This window comes from Lissotriton vulgaris, chromosome 6, assembly GCF_964263255.1.
Source record: "Lissotriton vulgaris chromosome 6, aLisVul1.2, whole genome shotgun sequence".
In the NCBI taxonomy this organism is placed as follows: Eukaryota; Metazoa; Chordata; class Amphibia; order Caudata; family Salamandridae; genus Lissotriton; species Lissotriton vulgaris.
Genome location: NC_141694.1, coordinates 96533948 through 96552064, shown reverse-complemented (window position 1 = coordinate 96552064; position 18117 = coordinate 96533948). Strand labels below are relative to the sequence as shown.

Here is an 18117-nt window from a genome sequence, read left to right as displayed (position 1 = left end):
GTTCTGGACCCCTGGGTCGAGAGCTTGCTGCTCTCGGGGGCCTGACACAATGCACATCCTGGAAAGAGGTGCCAAGCCTCCTCCCCCAAGATGGGCAGGGTTCACGATGGAGAAGCTTCAAAGGCATACCACCTTTGAGAGCCTCTCCAGACCACTTGTTGTACTCAGCAACTGGTCCCCACTGGTTCTACCCCCCCACTTTGGGCGTGAGAACCAGCTGGAAAAACAAGTGAGGAAGAGGGGTGTGGCCAACTCCACCCCTAAGATGGGGAGGCAAGGTGAAGCATAACCTCAAGTCCCTGCCATCTTGAAGATGGGGGGACCCAGCCAACCAGTGACAGGCTCCTGCCCCCTCCCACTGGAAAGTGGCCGACTAGGGGGTGCACTTACCCCAGGGAAGGGATCTATTGGTCCCTGCCCTCTACTTAACTATAACACCCCTAAATGTAGTATTTAGGAGCACCCTGAAGCTTCCTTCCTTAGATCCAGCTACCACAAGAAAAGGACGAGAAGCCGTGCAGAGCTAACAAGAAGACAACGCACACTGACTGACAGGCCTGTCTCCCCTCGAACCTTCTGCGAAACCCCGGCGTGACCAGCGACCAGCAACCTTAAAAAACCGGAGGACCTGCCTGCATTCACTTTCCAAGATGTTTCTCCCGTGAACACCGGACGTGTTCAAACTACAGCTTCTGGTGCCAGCCAGAAACCGCGAATCCAGCACACTCTACACCCGTCGAGCCCGGCCTGTGTCTGAGTGAACAAACACCACGAGGAGGTCCCCCGGCGATCCTGACCCGAGATCCGGCAACCCCTGACCTGCCTCAAGCCTCTTGACGACGCCTGCAGCCTCAGTCCAGAGGACCCCCTCTACCGCGACCAGAGCGGGTAAGAAAATCCGACATCCAAAGGCACCCCTGCACCCGATGCCCCACGGCCTTGTGGGTCCAACCCAGCGGTGCCTAACCATCCCTCTTAATCCCAACTTACCCCTTGAAGTGGTGGTCACTCCTGGAAGATCCTCGTCACCGAGCCTGCAGTGTTTCTTTGTCCCGGAGAGTCCCCATTGAAATCAACGGAGCACCCGACCTCAAAACAGCACCCTGCACCCGGCTGCCCAAGCGCCTCTAAGGGTGCCCCTTTGGTGCTATCTTGGTCCCCAACTTGCCCTGAGCTTAACCCTAGGAGCTTTGCTCCCACAACCCTGTGGCCTGCTTGCCATCCGCCACCAACCAGTGCCCCCCCTGTCTTCTAAAGATAACATTCGGTCTTAACACTCTGCACCCGGCCACCCGAGTGCCGCTGAGGGTGCAACAACAGTGCATCACTGACCCTGGGAGACCCCTGAGTCTAACCCCAGAACCCTAACTCCAAAGACCGATTACTTACCTCAAAACCGATAACTCATTTTTCCTCACAGGATAACATTGACACTTTTTCTCCCAACAAGTTTCTGTGTCGACTTTTGAAAACTACAAATATTCCTTAAAAATCAGCCAAATAACCAAAACACAATTTCTCAACTGTTTTCAGGAAACTTCCCCGTGCTGAATCCAGGATCCAGCACTGAGTAAGAAAAAGTAATGATAACCTAACTTACCTGCTAAGTTAATTTCCTCTCATAGAGTAATAATGGTGATTCTATGTGAAAAAGTTTCAAAGTGTCAACTTTTGAAATGCAATAATATTCTTTAAAAATCGGACCTTTAACCAAAATGCATTTACTCACCTGTTTTCAGGAAATGTCCCAGGACTGAATCTAGGATCCAGTCCTGTGTTAGCAAAAGTAATCGGAAAAGTAATTAACTGCATTTTACTTAAAAGCCCATTCATTTGAATGTACTGAGGTACTGGGTTTTTCAGAACCGGTACTAATCCGGTAACCCAGCATTGTCAGGGCAACACCCAAAGACCCCGGATTCCCCTGTCTTGGCAAACAGAGACACAGGATACTTCTTGATGACGTCAAAGACCAAAGTTTATTGGTAGCAACCAGGGACAGAGATCTACGAAGTACACACGGGTAGTTAGTCAGAGACTGCACACTTCTATGAACGGAACACGGTCTTTTATGCCGAAAATTACGCCTCTGGCAACATTACAATTTACATTTGGTGCATACAAACTGACCAATGACCACGTAGCTTTTCAAAAGTAACAAATGACGACAGTCAAAGATAATCCCCTTTTCCGTTGTCCAGCCCACCAAAACGATCGCACACATGCTTGGTTTCCTGTTCGATCAGGCCAGACAAAACCCATCATAAACCCTTCAACCCAGATCGATGAACATGTCGTAAAGGAAAGGCAGAAACAGATGGAAAGGAGATAGAGAGGTGGGAACGGTGTACCATAAACTCTGACACGTCCTGCCCTTTGATCTTGATCAAGCCAGCTGCTGCACAAGGAACTGGCTCAGCGGGATTCGCCCCAGGCGAGGAGTCAGTTCGGCCAGGTCAACCAGAAGTTAGCTAAGGCGTACGTGTCAAGGACTTTCTCGGCCTCAGTCATCGTGCCTATGTTAGGGCAACCACACAAAATGGCTGCCACATACAAAATGGAACCCGGAGGTTCAGACTAAATCCTCAAATGCAGAGTGTTCTCCTATATCGATTCATACGAAAACACTCAGACACGTTACACTCGCCATTTGTGGTCTGTAGAGACCAAAATCGTCCATTTCCGACGATCTTTATAAATCGGGTTTCGGAACCACAGACCCTCCTTTTGCCCTATCATAGGCAATAAACCCAGACCCATTTTAATCTGAATCCGGATCTATATTCATCAGATCATCGATATGCTGCTGTAGCATCATCCTATTACTAAGCATCTTTCTCTGGACACAGAGACAGAACATAAACAGGATTTCTAAGACCATCCCAATGACCATCAGAATCTTCAAACCCCAAGTGGATATCAATCCCCATAACCATCCCATCAAAGACCAATCTCCTTTGTCCAGATGGACAGAATCGGACATTTTGTGCAATTTGGAAATGGCCTGGAAGACTGATGGAGCGTTGTCTGGAATAAAAACACAGCAGCTTGATTGAATCAATCTACAAACTCCACCTCGATCTGCCAAGATAACATCAAGGGCAACTCTATTCTGAAGTGTCATAAGTCTATCCGACTGGAGCTCAGCAGTCAGGTTACCAAGAGCACCGGCAGTTTCAACTATAGTGGACTCGACCACTCTTGTTAGCTGACTAATATTCCTACTGTTAGCCATAGGTCCCCAGAACGGCAGAAAACCCTTAACGAAATCTCCCAATTCTTGACCTGCAGTGTCTTCTTGGCTAAAGACACCTCTAGCAATTCTCGTCTTGTGGTAATCTGCCGCATCTGTAAAAGTGGGGGGTAACAGAAAGAAAACAAAACATGTGCCCGAAAAGTCGGGGGGCAACCATGTGTAAGCTTTGTCGTAGCAAACAAAGTAGGTACCCTTAGCAGCTAAGAACGCTTGGGAAGACTGAGACGGAAACACATAGGTCTCAGCACAAACGCTCTTCCCTAACTGAGCCTTCGGATTCTTACCATTGCCCTGCAGACAATAGTAGCACTTATAGGGCACTATCCAGATCGGTGGAGAACTTTTCGCTCGCTGGTTAATACTCAGACTAACTCCATATCCAGTAACGTTCCAACCACTATATGGTTGCCTCTCATCTTTCGGAATAGTCTCTACTGCATTAGTCCCTTTAATCATGTCGACTATGCCTCTAGCTAGAGGACTATTCTTCGGATTATCTTTCGGTGAACGTAAGGGGTGAACGCTGTGGGCATAGATAAACATGGTTCTGTAAGCTCGAATCGAACCATTTAAACTGAAGGGCCAAACCAGATAAGGAATACCCTTATCGGTTGTGTGAGGCATCAAACCACAAATCCAGCAGTTCGTTGTATTGATCACTAACTGATGCTGATGCAAAAGTTGAATGAAAGAATTATTAGAGAGTTCCAAATGTCTGACTACCTCATGTTCAGGAAAAGGGTGGAAAGAATGAGAAGAAATAGTAGGTGAAGGTGTAGGTTGCACAGTGGGATTAGACGTCATTTTAAAAACGAATTCTACATAAACAACTATAAATATCATGACGCTTAATAACAAAAATATACATGGTATCAAAAAGCATTTCTTCGACATTATTTTGCATATACGTTTTCTAAAAGTCAATGTCTGCACAGGTCTCTCCAGCTCAAAGAAATCCATCCTAAACTAAAGGTGCTGCCCGCGGTGGTTGGTTGATTCTGCTTGAGAGTGCCTCTGCTGCACCCAGGAAGGCTGCCTCGGGCCAACAGAACCCTCGACCTAGTGTCTCAGGCTTACACTCCCAAGACTGGTAGCAACCGCGACCCTAGCAGCGAGAACCGGATGGCAGTTCAAGAAAAAAAAAAATAGTAGATCCTTGGTGGAGAGTTAACCTGCAAACAGTAAAAAAAAATCAACTTTATTAATACTTTATTTGTCCTTAATTCCCGATCTCAAATTGTATCGGTTCCTTCCAGGTAGTTCTTGATCAGTGAACAAAAGATGAGGCTCGGTAGTGTCCAATCGCTCTGCAGGAGGTACTGATGCTTGCAAAAGTCGATCGCTCTCCTTTTCTGAACTAGTTCCAATCAGACGAGCATCGCTGAACGGTATGAACTTCGGGATTGTCTCAGTCTCAGAGTCCGCAAGACCCTCCTGGACCCACTTGTCATAGGGCAAAGGCAAAGGTGCTTTTTTGGTATGCGAGCCGTGGATCCAGTTGCGTTTTCCACTCACTCGCACCTCCGATCTTGTAGACAATAGGACCTGGTAGGGCCCAGTCCAGCGGGGCTGCTCGTTCTTTGTTCGCTGGAAGTTTCTGACGAAGACCCAGGCACCGGGTTCAATAGCGTGACCTGGATCCTCTGTAGCCTGAGGAAGACTGTCGTATACCTGTTGGCGTAAAACACTCATTTTAGTTGTCAATTCACACAAATAGTCAGGCAAAACAGGGTGTTCGAGGTCACTGAACCTCGTCGGTCTTGGTACGCCCCAAACATTCGCCGGGCGACCAAACACAACTTCATATGGACTCAAACCCATTCTTGAATGCACAGTCATTCGGGTGGACAAAAGTGCTAATGGCAGAGCATCTGGCCATTGTAAACCAGTGCTTTCCTGAATCTTGGCTAACTTCAACTTAAGGGTGCCATTGTAGCACTCGACTAAACCAGCTGATTGGGGATGATTTGCAGCGTGGAATTTCTGCCTAATCCCGAGACCATCACACACACTCTTCATAACTTGACCCACAAACTCACTTCCGTTATCACTCCAAATGATTCTCGGCATTCCAAATCTCGGGAAAAACTCTTTTATCAAAACTTTTGCTGTGGACAAAGCAGTGTTGTCCTTAAGGGGGTAAGCTTCTTCCCATCTAGAAAAAGAGCAAACAACTACTAACACATACTTAAAGTTGTTGCATCTCTCCATATGGATAAAATCTAGCTGCAAAGCCTCGAACGGATACGTAGGAGGAGCAAAATGACCAGCTGGTGTCGGAGTTCCTTTACCAGGATTATGCATCAAACACACCATACAGTTCTTAACTAAATTCTCCGCACATCTGGGAATTCCTATATTCTCTCAATTAACAGGAGCCTTAGGGGGATAAGAAGCAGGCCGCCCCCCACTCAAATTACTCTTATACAACAATGGCCTGCCCCTGGTGGGCTCTATGGCTACTAAGAATTTAGTCTTGTGGCAGAGGAATTGTATACCTTCTGTCAACACAATCATGCACACCGTTGCAACTTTAAGTCTGGCAATATTGCCTATATGTGTGTGTCTACTGGCTCCACCGCCCTGCTACATATGTCCCCTGTCTTCCACGCGTGAAAAAAGGGGGAGGGAAGGTTGACAGTGCCTCACGGAAGCAACACCAAGGGGAGGATTGTATCAGACTGGTACTCGCCTGATTTCTCACTTCTCATCATCGGCTACTGTCAACCCCAAAAGAAATGGGAGAGAAACAAAAATAAAGAAAGTGCATATAGATCAGACAGCCATCAAGTGTTGTGTGTGCTGGAACCCGTTGTGATATATCCGTGCCCAAAATAGTGAAAAACAAATATACCACTTTAAAAAGAGTAAGGCTAACTGGCAACTCCTGACTTTATTCTGTGCTGTTAGCTCACTTTATTAAAAGTCAACCGACATGTTTCATCACTTTGCCTTACGTTTCAGTGATTTCTTCAGGGTTTTTGTGGGTCAGCGTATAGCATGCACCTTTCTGAGTCTTCCCTTATTGTACCTGTAGCGGTTGGTAAAACACAAAACACACACATTACATTTGTACATTAAAATATCTCAGCGAGTGGCACCGAGCCCGGTGCTAACTGGCAAATGACCGTATCCTGAGTTATAGATTGTATTACCAGGTGGCCTTCTGTGGCAAGCCTACCCGGCCCCCGTGGAAGACTGCTTGACGTGTACCGTCCCCTGTCTCAGTAGTGGGACGCTGTGAACCGCCAGTAGGTCGGTATCTGTGGCAAAAACGAGAAGCGGGATGAGCGTTTTTGGAATACATCGCACTTCACATATGCCTGTCAGTTTAAGGGCAAGTATGATATTGCAGGTTCCCCTCCTTCCTTTAATCACCTGCCCCGCTCGCGATTTCCAGAAAGGTTCCCCACTATTTGTTAACAAACTGGCTTAAAAACTCCTTACCGCTTACGCGTCCAGGTGTGGTCTTGGCTCACCCCTCGTGTGTCGTAGCGGTGCCGGCAGGCTGTTTACAAAAGCCTGGTTCCTGATCACGTGGACAAACGTGTCAACGTGACGCGTCGCGTAAATTGCGGGCGCCATCTTGGAACGGGAAAATACCTCAAAAGTGTATCATTCTCGCCAATGTCAATTACAGTTGGGCAAATGATCCTAATGGGGTAAGATGCGGGAATAAACACCAGGGGCTAGTAGGCATTAGTAACTCGGACCCTCAGGTAGATGTTTAGGAAAAATTGTATATTCCTATTACCACCGCCCACGTGTCAACGTGACGTGACGCGTCGCGTAGATTGCGGGCGCCATCTTGGAACGGGAAAATACCTCAAACGTGTATCATTATCGCCAATGTTAATTACAGTTGGGCAAGTGATCCTAACGGGGTAAATTGCGGTAATAAACACCAGGGGCTAATGGGCATTAATAACTCGGACCCTCAGATAGATGTTTAGGAAAAATGGTATATTCCTATTACCACCCACCAAAAATGTTACTGTTTGCAAAAACGGTAGGATAAATTTGGAAGACAGATAACATAGTGCCCTGGCGTGAGTCCCCTGCAATTAATACACAGTACTATGTTGATAGATCGTGGTATACAGCTTTTCTCAGCAAATAGCTGCACGATCCCTATAGTGTTTCATAAGGGTTGCACTCTAGATCATTGAGACCTTATTCCACTCAATAATGTCGTTGAGGCCTGTTTTCAATTGAAAACAGCAAAACTCTCGACCAAATTGGTGCAACATTTCAACAGCCTAAAACACAAACCCAGGGATCTCCGCTGGGTCGTGATAGAGAGAGTTCAAGGAGATCTACACAATATGAGCAACAGACTACTCAAGAAAGAGGCACGATGGATCTACGAAGAGTTAACAGCTGACCAAGGCTTATGTTATCTGTCTTCTAAATTTATCCTATCGTTTTTGCAAACAGTAACATTTTTGGTGGGTGGTAATAGGAATATACAATTTTTCCTAAACATCTATCTGAGGGTCCGAGTTATTAATGCCTATTAGCCCCTGGTGTTTATTCCCGCAATTTACCCCGTTAGGATCACTTGCCCAACTGTAATTAACATTGGCGATAATGATACACGTTTGAGGTATTTTCCCGTTCCAAGATGGCGCCCGCAATCTACGCGACGCGTCACGTCACGTTGACACGTGGGCGGTGGTAATAGGAATATACCATTTTTCCTAAACATCTACCTGAGGGTCCGAGTTACTAATGCCTACTAGCCCCTGGTGTTTATTCCCGCATCTTACCCCATTAGGATCATTTGCCCAACTGTAATTGACATTGGCGAGAATGATACACTTTTGAGGTATTTTCCCGTTCCAAGATGGCGCCCGCAATTTACGTGACGAGTCACGTCACGTTGACACGTTTGTCCACGTGATCAGGAAACGGGCTTTTGTAAACAGCCTGCCGGCACCGCTACGACACACGAGGGGTGAGCCAAGACCACACCTGGACGCGTAAGCGGTAAGGAGTTCTTAAGCCAGTTTGTTAACAAATAGAGGGGAACCTTTCTGGAAATCGCAAGCGGGGCAGGTGATTAAAGGAAGGAAGGGAACCTGCAATATCATACTTGCCCTTAAACTGACAGGCATATGTGAAGTGCGATGTATTCCAAAAACGCTCATCCCGCTTCTCGTTTTTGCCACAGATACCGACCTACTGGCGGTTCACAGCGTCCCACTACTGAGACAGGGGACGGTACACGTCAAGCAGTCTTCCACGGGGGCCGGGTAGGCTTGCCACAGAAGGCCACCTGGTAATACAATCTATAACTCAGGATACGGTCATTTGCCAGTTAGCACCGGGCTCGGTGCCACTCGCTGAGATATTTTAATGTACAAATTTAATGTGTGTGTTTTGTGTTTTACCAACCGCTACAGGTACAATAAGGGAAGACTCAGAAAGGTGCATGCTATACGCTGACCCACAAAAACCCTGAAGAAATCACTGAAACGGAAGGTAAAGTGATGAAACATGTCGGTTGACTTTTAATAAAGTGAGCTAACAGCACAGAATAAAGTCAGGAGTTGCCAGTTAGCCTTACTCTTTTTAAAGTGGTATATTTGTTTTTCACTATTTTGGGCACGGATATATCACAGCGGGTTCCAGCACACACAACACTTGATGGCTGTCTGATCTATATGCACTTTCTTTATTTTTGTTTCTCTCCTATTTCTTTTGGGGTTGACAGTAGCCGATGATGAGAAGTGAGGAATCAGGCGAGTACCAGTCTGATACAATCCTCCCCTTGGTGTTGCTTCCGTGAGGCACTGTCAACCTTCCCTCCCCCTTTTTTCACGCGTGGAAGACAGGGGACATATGTAGCAGGGCGGTGGAGCCAGTAGACACACACATATAGGCAATATTGCCAGACTTAAAGTTGCAACGGTGTGCATGATTGTGTTGACAGAAGGTATACAATTCCTCTGCCACAAGACTAAATTCTTAGTAGCCATAGAGCCCACCAGGGGCAGGCCATTGTTGTATAAGAATTCCTATATTCTGCCAAACCGGAGCCAACAACTTGCAAATCCCTTTCACACTAATGTGTGCCACTCCATGTGCCATTGTAACGACTGGAAGCACATACGCGTTAGGCAACAACCATCTCTGATGTTCAGACAAATCAGTCCAACACCCATTGGAGTCCAACCTACCCTTACTTTCTCTCCATTCATCCAACTCTTTCTCTGTGGCCTCACTCTGAATAACTTTCACACTTTCAATGGTGTCTTCACACATACCCTTCTCTGGAACCCATCTCGCCGGACCCGCAACATACATTCGACTCATCACATTTCTAGCAGTTTCTTTCGCAACTTCATCAGCAAACGCATTACCACGACCAACATCATCCGTAACCTTTTTATGGGCACTGCATTTCACAATCGCTACTTGCAAAGGTAACGGAAGAGATTCAAGAAGTTCATTCACCAGTTGTCCATGCTGGATTTTCGTCCCATGCGATGTCAAAAATCCACGTTCACGCCACAATCGTCCAAAACTATGGGCCACACCAAACACATACTGGCTATCCATATACACATTCACTTGTTTTCCTTTTGCCAACACACATGCTCTCGTAAGTGCAATCAGTTCAGCCGCTTGTGCGGAATTATGTGGGATACGTGCAGCTTCGACAACTGTATGCAAAGTCGTCACAGCATATGCTGCAGTTGTATCGCCATTCGGTAATTTAAAACACGAACCATCAACCCACAAAGCATCATCGCAGTCAGGAAGAGGAGTATCTTTCAAATCTATTCTCCCTTTCGTCTCTTCTTCGGTTCTCAAAAAACAATCGTGTTGCTCTTCGCTATCATCGTCTGTCTCAAGCGAAATCGGCAACAATGTAGCCGGGTTTAAAGTATTGCACCTCTTGATGTGCACATGGCTCGCTAACAACGTAAGCTCATACCCTGACAACCGAGCACTAGTTAAGTGCTGTGTCTTCGTACGATTCAGCAAGGTATCCACTGCATGTGGAACCATAATCACTAACGTATTGTCCATAACCAAACCCGCAGATTGTCGAATCGAAATTGCCGCTGTTGCTCTCAAGCAACTCGGCAACGCTCTGGCTACAGGATCTGAAGTCGACGAAAAGTACGCACATGGGCGTTGCTTCCTGCCAAACTGCTGAGTCAAAACCGATCATGCACATCCCTTTCTCTCATGGACATACAATGTGAAAGGCTTGCTGTAGTCGGGTGTACTCAACACAGGAGCCGAACACAGCGCATTGCGTAATTCAGAAAAGCTCTTTTGACATTCCTCAGTCCAAGGAATAGGATTTGTAGTATCCTTAACTGTAAGGGCTATCAAAGGCTTCGCTAGAAGAGAAAAATTAGGGATCCACTGTCTACAGTACGACGTAATACCCAAAAACGCACGTACTTCTCTCTGTGTCGTAGGGCCACTCATTCTCGCAATAGTCTGAATTCTTTCTGGGGTCAGTTTCCTTCCCTCCTTCGATAAGAGGTGACCTAAATAGGTAACTTCTTGGCGACAGAATCGTAATTTCGAGAGAGAAACTTTATGATGGCAATCAGATAAATGAGACAACAAGGACACAGTGGCATCCTTACAAATCTCTTCGGTATCAGCAGCAACCAACAAATCGTCAACATACTGGATAAGGGCTGCATCGTCAGGAAAAACTAACAAGTCAAGTTGAGTCTTCAGAGCTTGACTGTAGATAGATGGACTCTCGCAATAGCCTTGAGGAGGGCGTTTAAAGCGGAAGCTTCGTCCTCCTAAAGAGAATCCAAAAATATCTCTACTCTCCATGGCAATCGGAATGCTGAAGAAAGCGTTCTTCAAGTCGATCACCGAAAACCAAGTGGCAGAAGCTGGAATCAATGTCAATAATGCGGTAATGTCAGGCACAACAGGAAATTGTGGAAAAACTATTTTGTTCACTTCACGGAGGTCGATAACAAATCTATACACAGGAGGCTGTGAAGGATCAGTTCTCTTCAAGACAGGCAAAACTGGACTATTACACACATTACCTCGAGTCTCTTCAACAACACCTTTGTCAATCAGATCATAAATGATCGCCAAAAGTGCACGCTCACCATCACTTGAAATACGATATTGTGGAATGCGCGGTAACTTAGCATTCGCCTTCAATGTCACAACATATGGGGGAATATCTAACAGGCCCACATCATTCGGACCCGTAGCCCACAATGAATCTGGTAACGAAGACAATTCAGGTGGGAGGCAATCCTTCGATACATATATTGGAGAGATCACATTCTCACCCAGAGTAAGGTGTACTCCTAACGGAGAACAGTACAAAGTTGCATACAATCTCTTCAACAAGTCAAGGCCTAGCAAGTTCTAATTACAACCTGTAGTCAAAAGAAGGGGTGTTTCAAACCTACGAGGACCAACAGAAAGAGGCAATGGAACGGAAATCGGATTCGTAACGGGGGCGCCAGAAAAACCTATAGAAACATTATTAAAGCCAGACAAAGGTGCGCCAGGGAGCTTAGAACGCATAATAGAACTCTTCCTAGCACCAGTGTCTAGCAGAAAAGGCTCTGACACACCTGATGCAATCACTTCCACGTAGGGTCCACTCTGATCTACTGGAATCGAAACAACTCCCTCTCTTTGTCCTTGGCTGTCCTAGCAATCATTGCCTTGCGCTTCATCGCCTTCAACATAATAATCATCCACGTAGTACTGTGCTGTCCTACCAGACGAATTCTGCTGTTGGTCAAAGCTATTCATTGAATTCTGCGGAGGCAAAGGGCGCACGTTCTGTCCGCGACCTCTACCTCTAGGCGCTTGTTGAGCACCTCTACCTCTCACACCAGGAGCACTAGTTGCACGTTGCAACAGAACGGGACAACTATTCTTGTAATGGCCCTCTTCTCTACAATACGCACACTGATTAGGCCCATACTGAATACGCTGTTGAGGAGTCTCGTCTCTTTGCGAGTTCCTCGAATACTGTTGAGGCTGCTGATAATCGCGCTGATTATTAACACGGGGTGGATAAGCTTGTTGTAGAAGAACTTTAGTCTTCAATTCCTTAGTCTTCTTATCCGCTTTCTCTAACTCGTCCTTACGCCTATTCTCATAGTACTGAGCCGTAGCTAGAATCTGTGCCGATGTAGAAACAGGCCAAGCACTCTCGGAATCCTTCAACTTAGTACACAACTCAGGAAGAAGATTGTGCACAAATTTATCAACGAATAATCTCTGGCCACCCTCGGTAGCCATATCCTGACCACTATGGTCGACAAACGTTTCATCGAAACGCGAGAAAAAATCTGACAGTCTCATCTTTCTTCTGCTTACAAGCAGACAATTTATCCCAATTAACACGGACCTCGGGCATCAAGGTCTTCATGAAAGTGATAATTCTACCAGGAAGTTCAGTAATGATATTGTCAGGTTTAGCACCTCCAACTTGTCTATCATTTGCAGCGACAAGATTCGCCCACGAATCACCCAATTCATTATCATGATCCGTATGTCGAATGACATTCCAGATGGGCTGTGGAACTACATTCCCGAACAACATGTCTATGTCCGCCAAATTCATGACGCACAAACTCACAGTTTGCGTAAGCTCTTTATAATATCCTGCCGTATTCTTCAGCGGATCAGGTAAAGTCTGTTTAAGTGCTAAAACTTCTGCACGTTTCCATGGGACATGAACCCACACTCGCAGAAAGTGCGCATCAACAGGTGGATTGGCATTAGGATCAGCAGGTCTCCATACCGGAGGAACCTCTTGCATCGGATACTGACGCGCATGTCTCCTAACTGACGAATCTGGCTCAAACAGCCGTTCAGTAGGTGCATCACTTCGAAGCGACAATAACGTAGACACCGCTTTCTCGATGTCGTGTAAACTCACAATCGTCCCTTTAGCAAACTCGGAACGCAATTGAAACAATTCCGCAGGAACTCTACCCACTTCGTCTGTCCATTTTTCATGGAGGAACGCACACATAAGCTCAAAAACATAACCTTGCTTTGGTGCTTCCCATTGTCGAAAAACATCCATGATACCCTCGAGATCGTACTGGGACTTATACGTCACCCATCTTCGCGCCATATGATCCAAAACCACTCGCTCATCTGTATCAGGCAGTTGACTATGCAACTGTCTACGCTCACTAGCAGGAGACATACCCATTTCTCCCAACCAAGGAGTTAGAAGACTAGAAAAGGCAGCAGTCATCCGCTGTCTAGGAGAAGGAGTAGTCGGAAGAACAAGAGGAGACGAAACAGTAGTAGAAGAATCCATAGTCGGAACAGGCATAGAAACAGTAGTAGCAGGAAAAGGCAAAGTTGGCAACCCCTGAGGAGGCTGCGATTAGGGAATAAAAGCCAACGAAGGAGCTGGCTGTGGAGGAATAATAGGAGGCAAAGCAACCGGCACTTGCACAGCCACAACCGGTGGCGGTGGTGCCGTAGCATTCTGCACATAAGGTGGTGGTGAATTTAACAGATGCGACATCAAAGGATCTTTTGTAAGATCCTTCTCAACTTTCTGCTCTTTAGACGGCAATACCGGGTAGCATCGGTCTACCGCTAGCTTCTTCACTCTAAGCATCTGCTCACTTTCTTGCTCTTCTTCATTATCTCTGTATGCAACGGCAGCTTGCACCATTGACATACCCTTTCTATTTTTCTTCGCTAACTTAATTTCTTTCTGTTTGGCTTCTTTGCGCCATATGCGGAAAGAGTCAAACATCGCCGGCCAGGCTTTCTTCTTAAACAACTTCACTTCTAGGTTATCTAGTATTTCTCAAAACTACCGTAACGGGGCCACTGTAGGACACCGTCACTCTTCGTGTATTTTACCCAAATCTCATTGTAGCTAATAGGACCCACACCATGTTTCACATACAGTTCGTATGTAGGAGTTCCGATCGGAGGAACCGGACACGAATCCTCTAACCGGGAATCCCTCAAAGTACCACAACTGAACAAATTTCTAAGACTGCTAAAACCAGGCATCTTGCTCACTAGTCTAGCTTCAAACAACAAGGGGAATCTAAAACGATAATCTGGTGAATACACGAATCCCTTGGCTTTGGGGCCTGCAGGTACCAAATCAAAGCTATCCACTAAAGGATACAAACCAAACTGAGGACTAGGAGACGCTCCGTTTATACTTAACTGAAATGTCGATGGCGTCACCAGAAGACCCGTCAATCGGCTCGCTCTACAAACGTCTAACGCTCCAAAACAGGGCGACAGTCAGGGCAGCAGTCCTTCGTAGCCGTCGGGAAGCGGGAAACCTCGCAGCAAAGACTTTCGGACCACGACGACATACAGGGGTCGATGAAGTGGCTGTCCTTCCTCCAGAATTTTCTCACAAAGCTTCTCACGAACCTCTGGCTTGGACTGGTACCGCTGAAGTTGCCCCACGTTGGGCCCAATTGAGGTACTGGGTTTTTCAGAACCGGTACTAATCCGGTAACCCAGCGGTGTCAGGGCAACACCCAAAGACCCCGGATTCCCCTATCTTGGCAAACAGAGACACGGGATACTTCTTGATGACGTCAAAGACCAAAGTTTATTGATTGCAACCAGGGACAGAGATCTACGAAGTACACACGGGTAGTTTGTCAGAGACTGCACACTTCTATGAACGGAACACGGTCTTTTAAGCCGAAAATTACGCCTCTGGCAACATTACAATTTACATTTGGTGCATACAAACTGACCAATGACCACTAGCATTTCAAAAGTAGCAAATGACGACAGTCAAAGATAATCCCCTTTTCCGTTGTCCAGCCCACCAAAACGATCGCACTCATGCTTGGTTTCCTGTTCGATCAGGCCGGACAAAACCCATCATAAACCCTTCAACCCAGATCGAATAACATGTTGTAAAGGAAAGGCAGAAACAGATGGAAAGGAGATAGAGAGGTGGGAACGGTGTACCATAAACTCGGACACGTCCTGCCCTTTGATCTTTATCAGGCCAGCTGCTGCACAAGGAACTGGCTCAGCGGGATTCGCCCCAGGCGAGGAGTCAGTTCGGCCAGGTCAACCAGAAGTCAGCTAAGGCGTACGTGTCAAGGACTTTCTCGGCCTCAGTCATCGGGCCTATGTTAGGGCAACCACACAAAATGGCTGCCACATACAAAATGGAACCCGGAGGTTCAGACTAAATCCTCAAATGCAGAGTGTTCTCCTATATCGATTCATACGAAAACACTCAGACATGTTACACTCGCCATTTGCGGTCTGTAGAGACCAAAATCGTCCATTTCCGACGATCTTTATAAATCGGGTTTCGGAACTTTCGAACCCAATTCGGAACCACAGAACCACAGTACTATACCTGCAATGTGTTGCAAACTGCTTTCTTAAACCTGTAACCAAAACCAGTACAAGTTACACTGCTATTTTGAACTGTGTTCATACAAGTAATTCACTCCTGAAAAGTATTTGTATGCTCAACTGCACCAGGCTTGCTTGGTTCTAGAAATAAAACAGTATATTTTTTTATACAAAACAATTGGCCTAGAGTTCAGTTCTTGAGTGTGTGAGACCATTTGCTGCTTGAGTGTGTACATCAAATGCTTTACACTGTCCGCTGATACTGCCTTACTGCTCGACCAAGCTACCACTTAAGAGAGTAAGGTTCTATCCAACTTTAGCCTCTGCCAAACCTCGGGAGACCCTTTGACTCTATACACACTGTGCTTCACTTTGGTGCAGTATATAAAGAGCCAGTTTCTTACACACAGCCATAAACACTGGGTTGAGCAGAGCAGTGTTCTGCTATGGGTTGGCGAATAAGGTGTCAAAGTTGAAATACTCCATTTTAGAATTTGCAGCTGACAGTAAATCAAAGAGTGAAATTAAAGTCTGTGATCTCTTTATAATATGTCGATGACGCAGCATAAGTCACCAATATAAGAATGTAGAGAGTTTCTAAATATGTTGATAGTTTTATCTCTTCCTGAAGTGATCCATAGTGTGAACAATTGGGTTGTATGGGTTTATTGTCCCATAATCTTGGTTGTGATATGTCAGGATGGCAGGCTGCTAATCAAAAGTTCAAAGAAAGATGAAAGCAAAGTACAAGGAGCCTAAATAGCTGTGCAGGCTGGTGTGTCAGATGGACAACTGGTGCTGACCAAGTCCCACAGACTTGTTGGGGTGTTGATTCTCCTATTGCTGAACTATAGTAGGTTTATGCAGCTTTGCAGACAACAGGTGCATTGAATCAAGGGTTTTCTGATTGTTAGAGTAGATGCAGCCCTAAAGAACGCAGCTAAGATATAGGTGACTCAGTGGTGATGTGACGGTTTTCACTTTAGTGGTGGTGATAGAGTGGTTTCTAAACTCAATGCAGCGTTGATTCTGCTGACTAGGGATCAACGTGGGAATGCAGATGCTGCAGTTTAATTATATAAACAGTATATTTGCTGTTAGCCATGATCTATGAACATCCAAAAACCTTTTGATATCACTGATTTTTAGCAATTTGTGTTTCTCCTTTACCATTCCCTCACCTCTCTTCCCACTTTTTCTTTACAGGAGAAGCTGATTTTCATATTGAGATTCCCTTCTGAGATTTTCTTATTTAATTCTATATTGTTGATCTTTGGTGCTTGCCATTCATGGGGCATTATACTAACAAAAATAATTTATCTTAAATTGACCCTACTTTTTCATAACATGAAATGACGACATGCTGAGGAATTTGCAATTTAAGTAATCGAGTCATGCAGGGCAAAAAAATGTTAACCTCAACACATTTTCTGTTGTCTGATCAATGTCTTTTAGCCTGTTAATTCTGTCCAAGTGCATTTTGTGTTTTAAGGTAGTTCAGTCTTTGTGTACAAGTGAAAATCTTCTTGTTTTTCAGTTGCTTGCTCTGTATCCAAGAAGGGGACAGACACCAGTGTTGTTAGTGCTGAAGGCGATGGTATGTAACATTTATGTTTTCACAATTAAGGTATATAAACAGGCCTATATTTATAATTCTGATGGATGATTCTAATTGCAGATTCCTCACCTTTAGAAAATTCCTAGGCTGGATTCAGAGAACCATTCAGCAGTGCTCCTGCTCACCACGAGGTGGCACCATGCTCTGGTGATTTTGTACAGTACTGTAAGGGACATGGTGAGGCCGCATATAAGCACCACCCTTCTTCGCTGATGTCTGTTCCTTTCTTTCCTCAGTCTTGGACATGAAGCCCTGCTCTCAAATTGTCTTATTGGTTACTTCAAACCTTTCTCAAACAGCATGCCAGGGAAGATGTCTCACCAACTAGATTCAAACCATACATGACTGCAGGAAGCAGAAATCTGTCACCAACCCACAAGATGTGTGCTTTTGGTGGCTGGATTACTGTCACAACTTAAAGTTGTGTGGTAAGTATGCCCTCATGCTTCTGAGGGGAATCAGGGAGGCAAAACGGTGTTGTCCTGGCCCTAGTCTAAGTCACGACGGGTGTCCAATGCAAAGTCCGAATTCCCATTTAAAGTCTTCAGTTAAGTCGAAGTCGCTTCATAAGCAAGAAAGCCATGTGGACTTGACTACACCCCACCGCTCAAAGTGTGACTAGAAATAGCAAGGCATTATTCAAAGAGTTTCTTGCTCCCAGCAGCTTCTGACTGATATCTTGTCCTGCACTTCGTTGCAGGCCTCTGAATTCCCCAGACATTTGTCGACCTGGCTACAAATAGCAGCCTTCAAGGAAGCATTGCTACAAATTTTCCAGAACCAAGAGGCCCTCTATTTGAAATACTGCCTGTTGGTTCACCTTCAGCGCCAGTTGGATCCTCCGAAAACACCACTTGGCCTCCTCTGGCTCTGATCTCAAGTCTGCCTCCGG

The 18117-nt window shown here is 45.8% G+C and overlaps 1 protein-coding gene across 2 annotated transcripts in view; it reads left to right on the top strand.

The window, feature by feature from the left end:
* The window catches only part of XPO5 (exportin 5), a 762403-nt gene that overhangs the window by 566384 nt on the left and 177902 nt on the right, over positions 1-18117 (top strand). For both annotated transcript variants that reach the window (XM_086926019.1, XM_086926020.1), the window contains exon 27: positions 17145-17204. In XM_086926019.1, coding sequence (XP_086782145.1) covers positions 17145-17204 — 60 coding nt within the window. The remainder of the gene's footprint in view (positions 1-17144; positions 17205-18117) is intronic.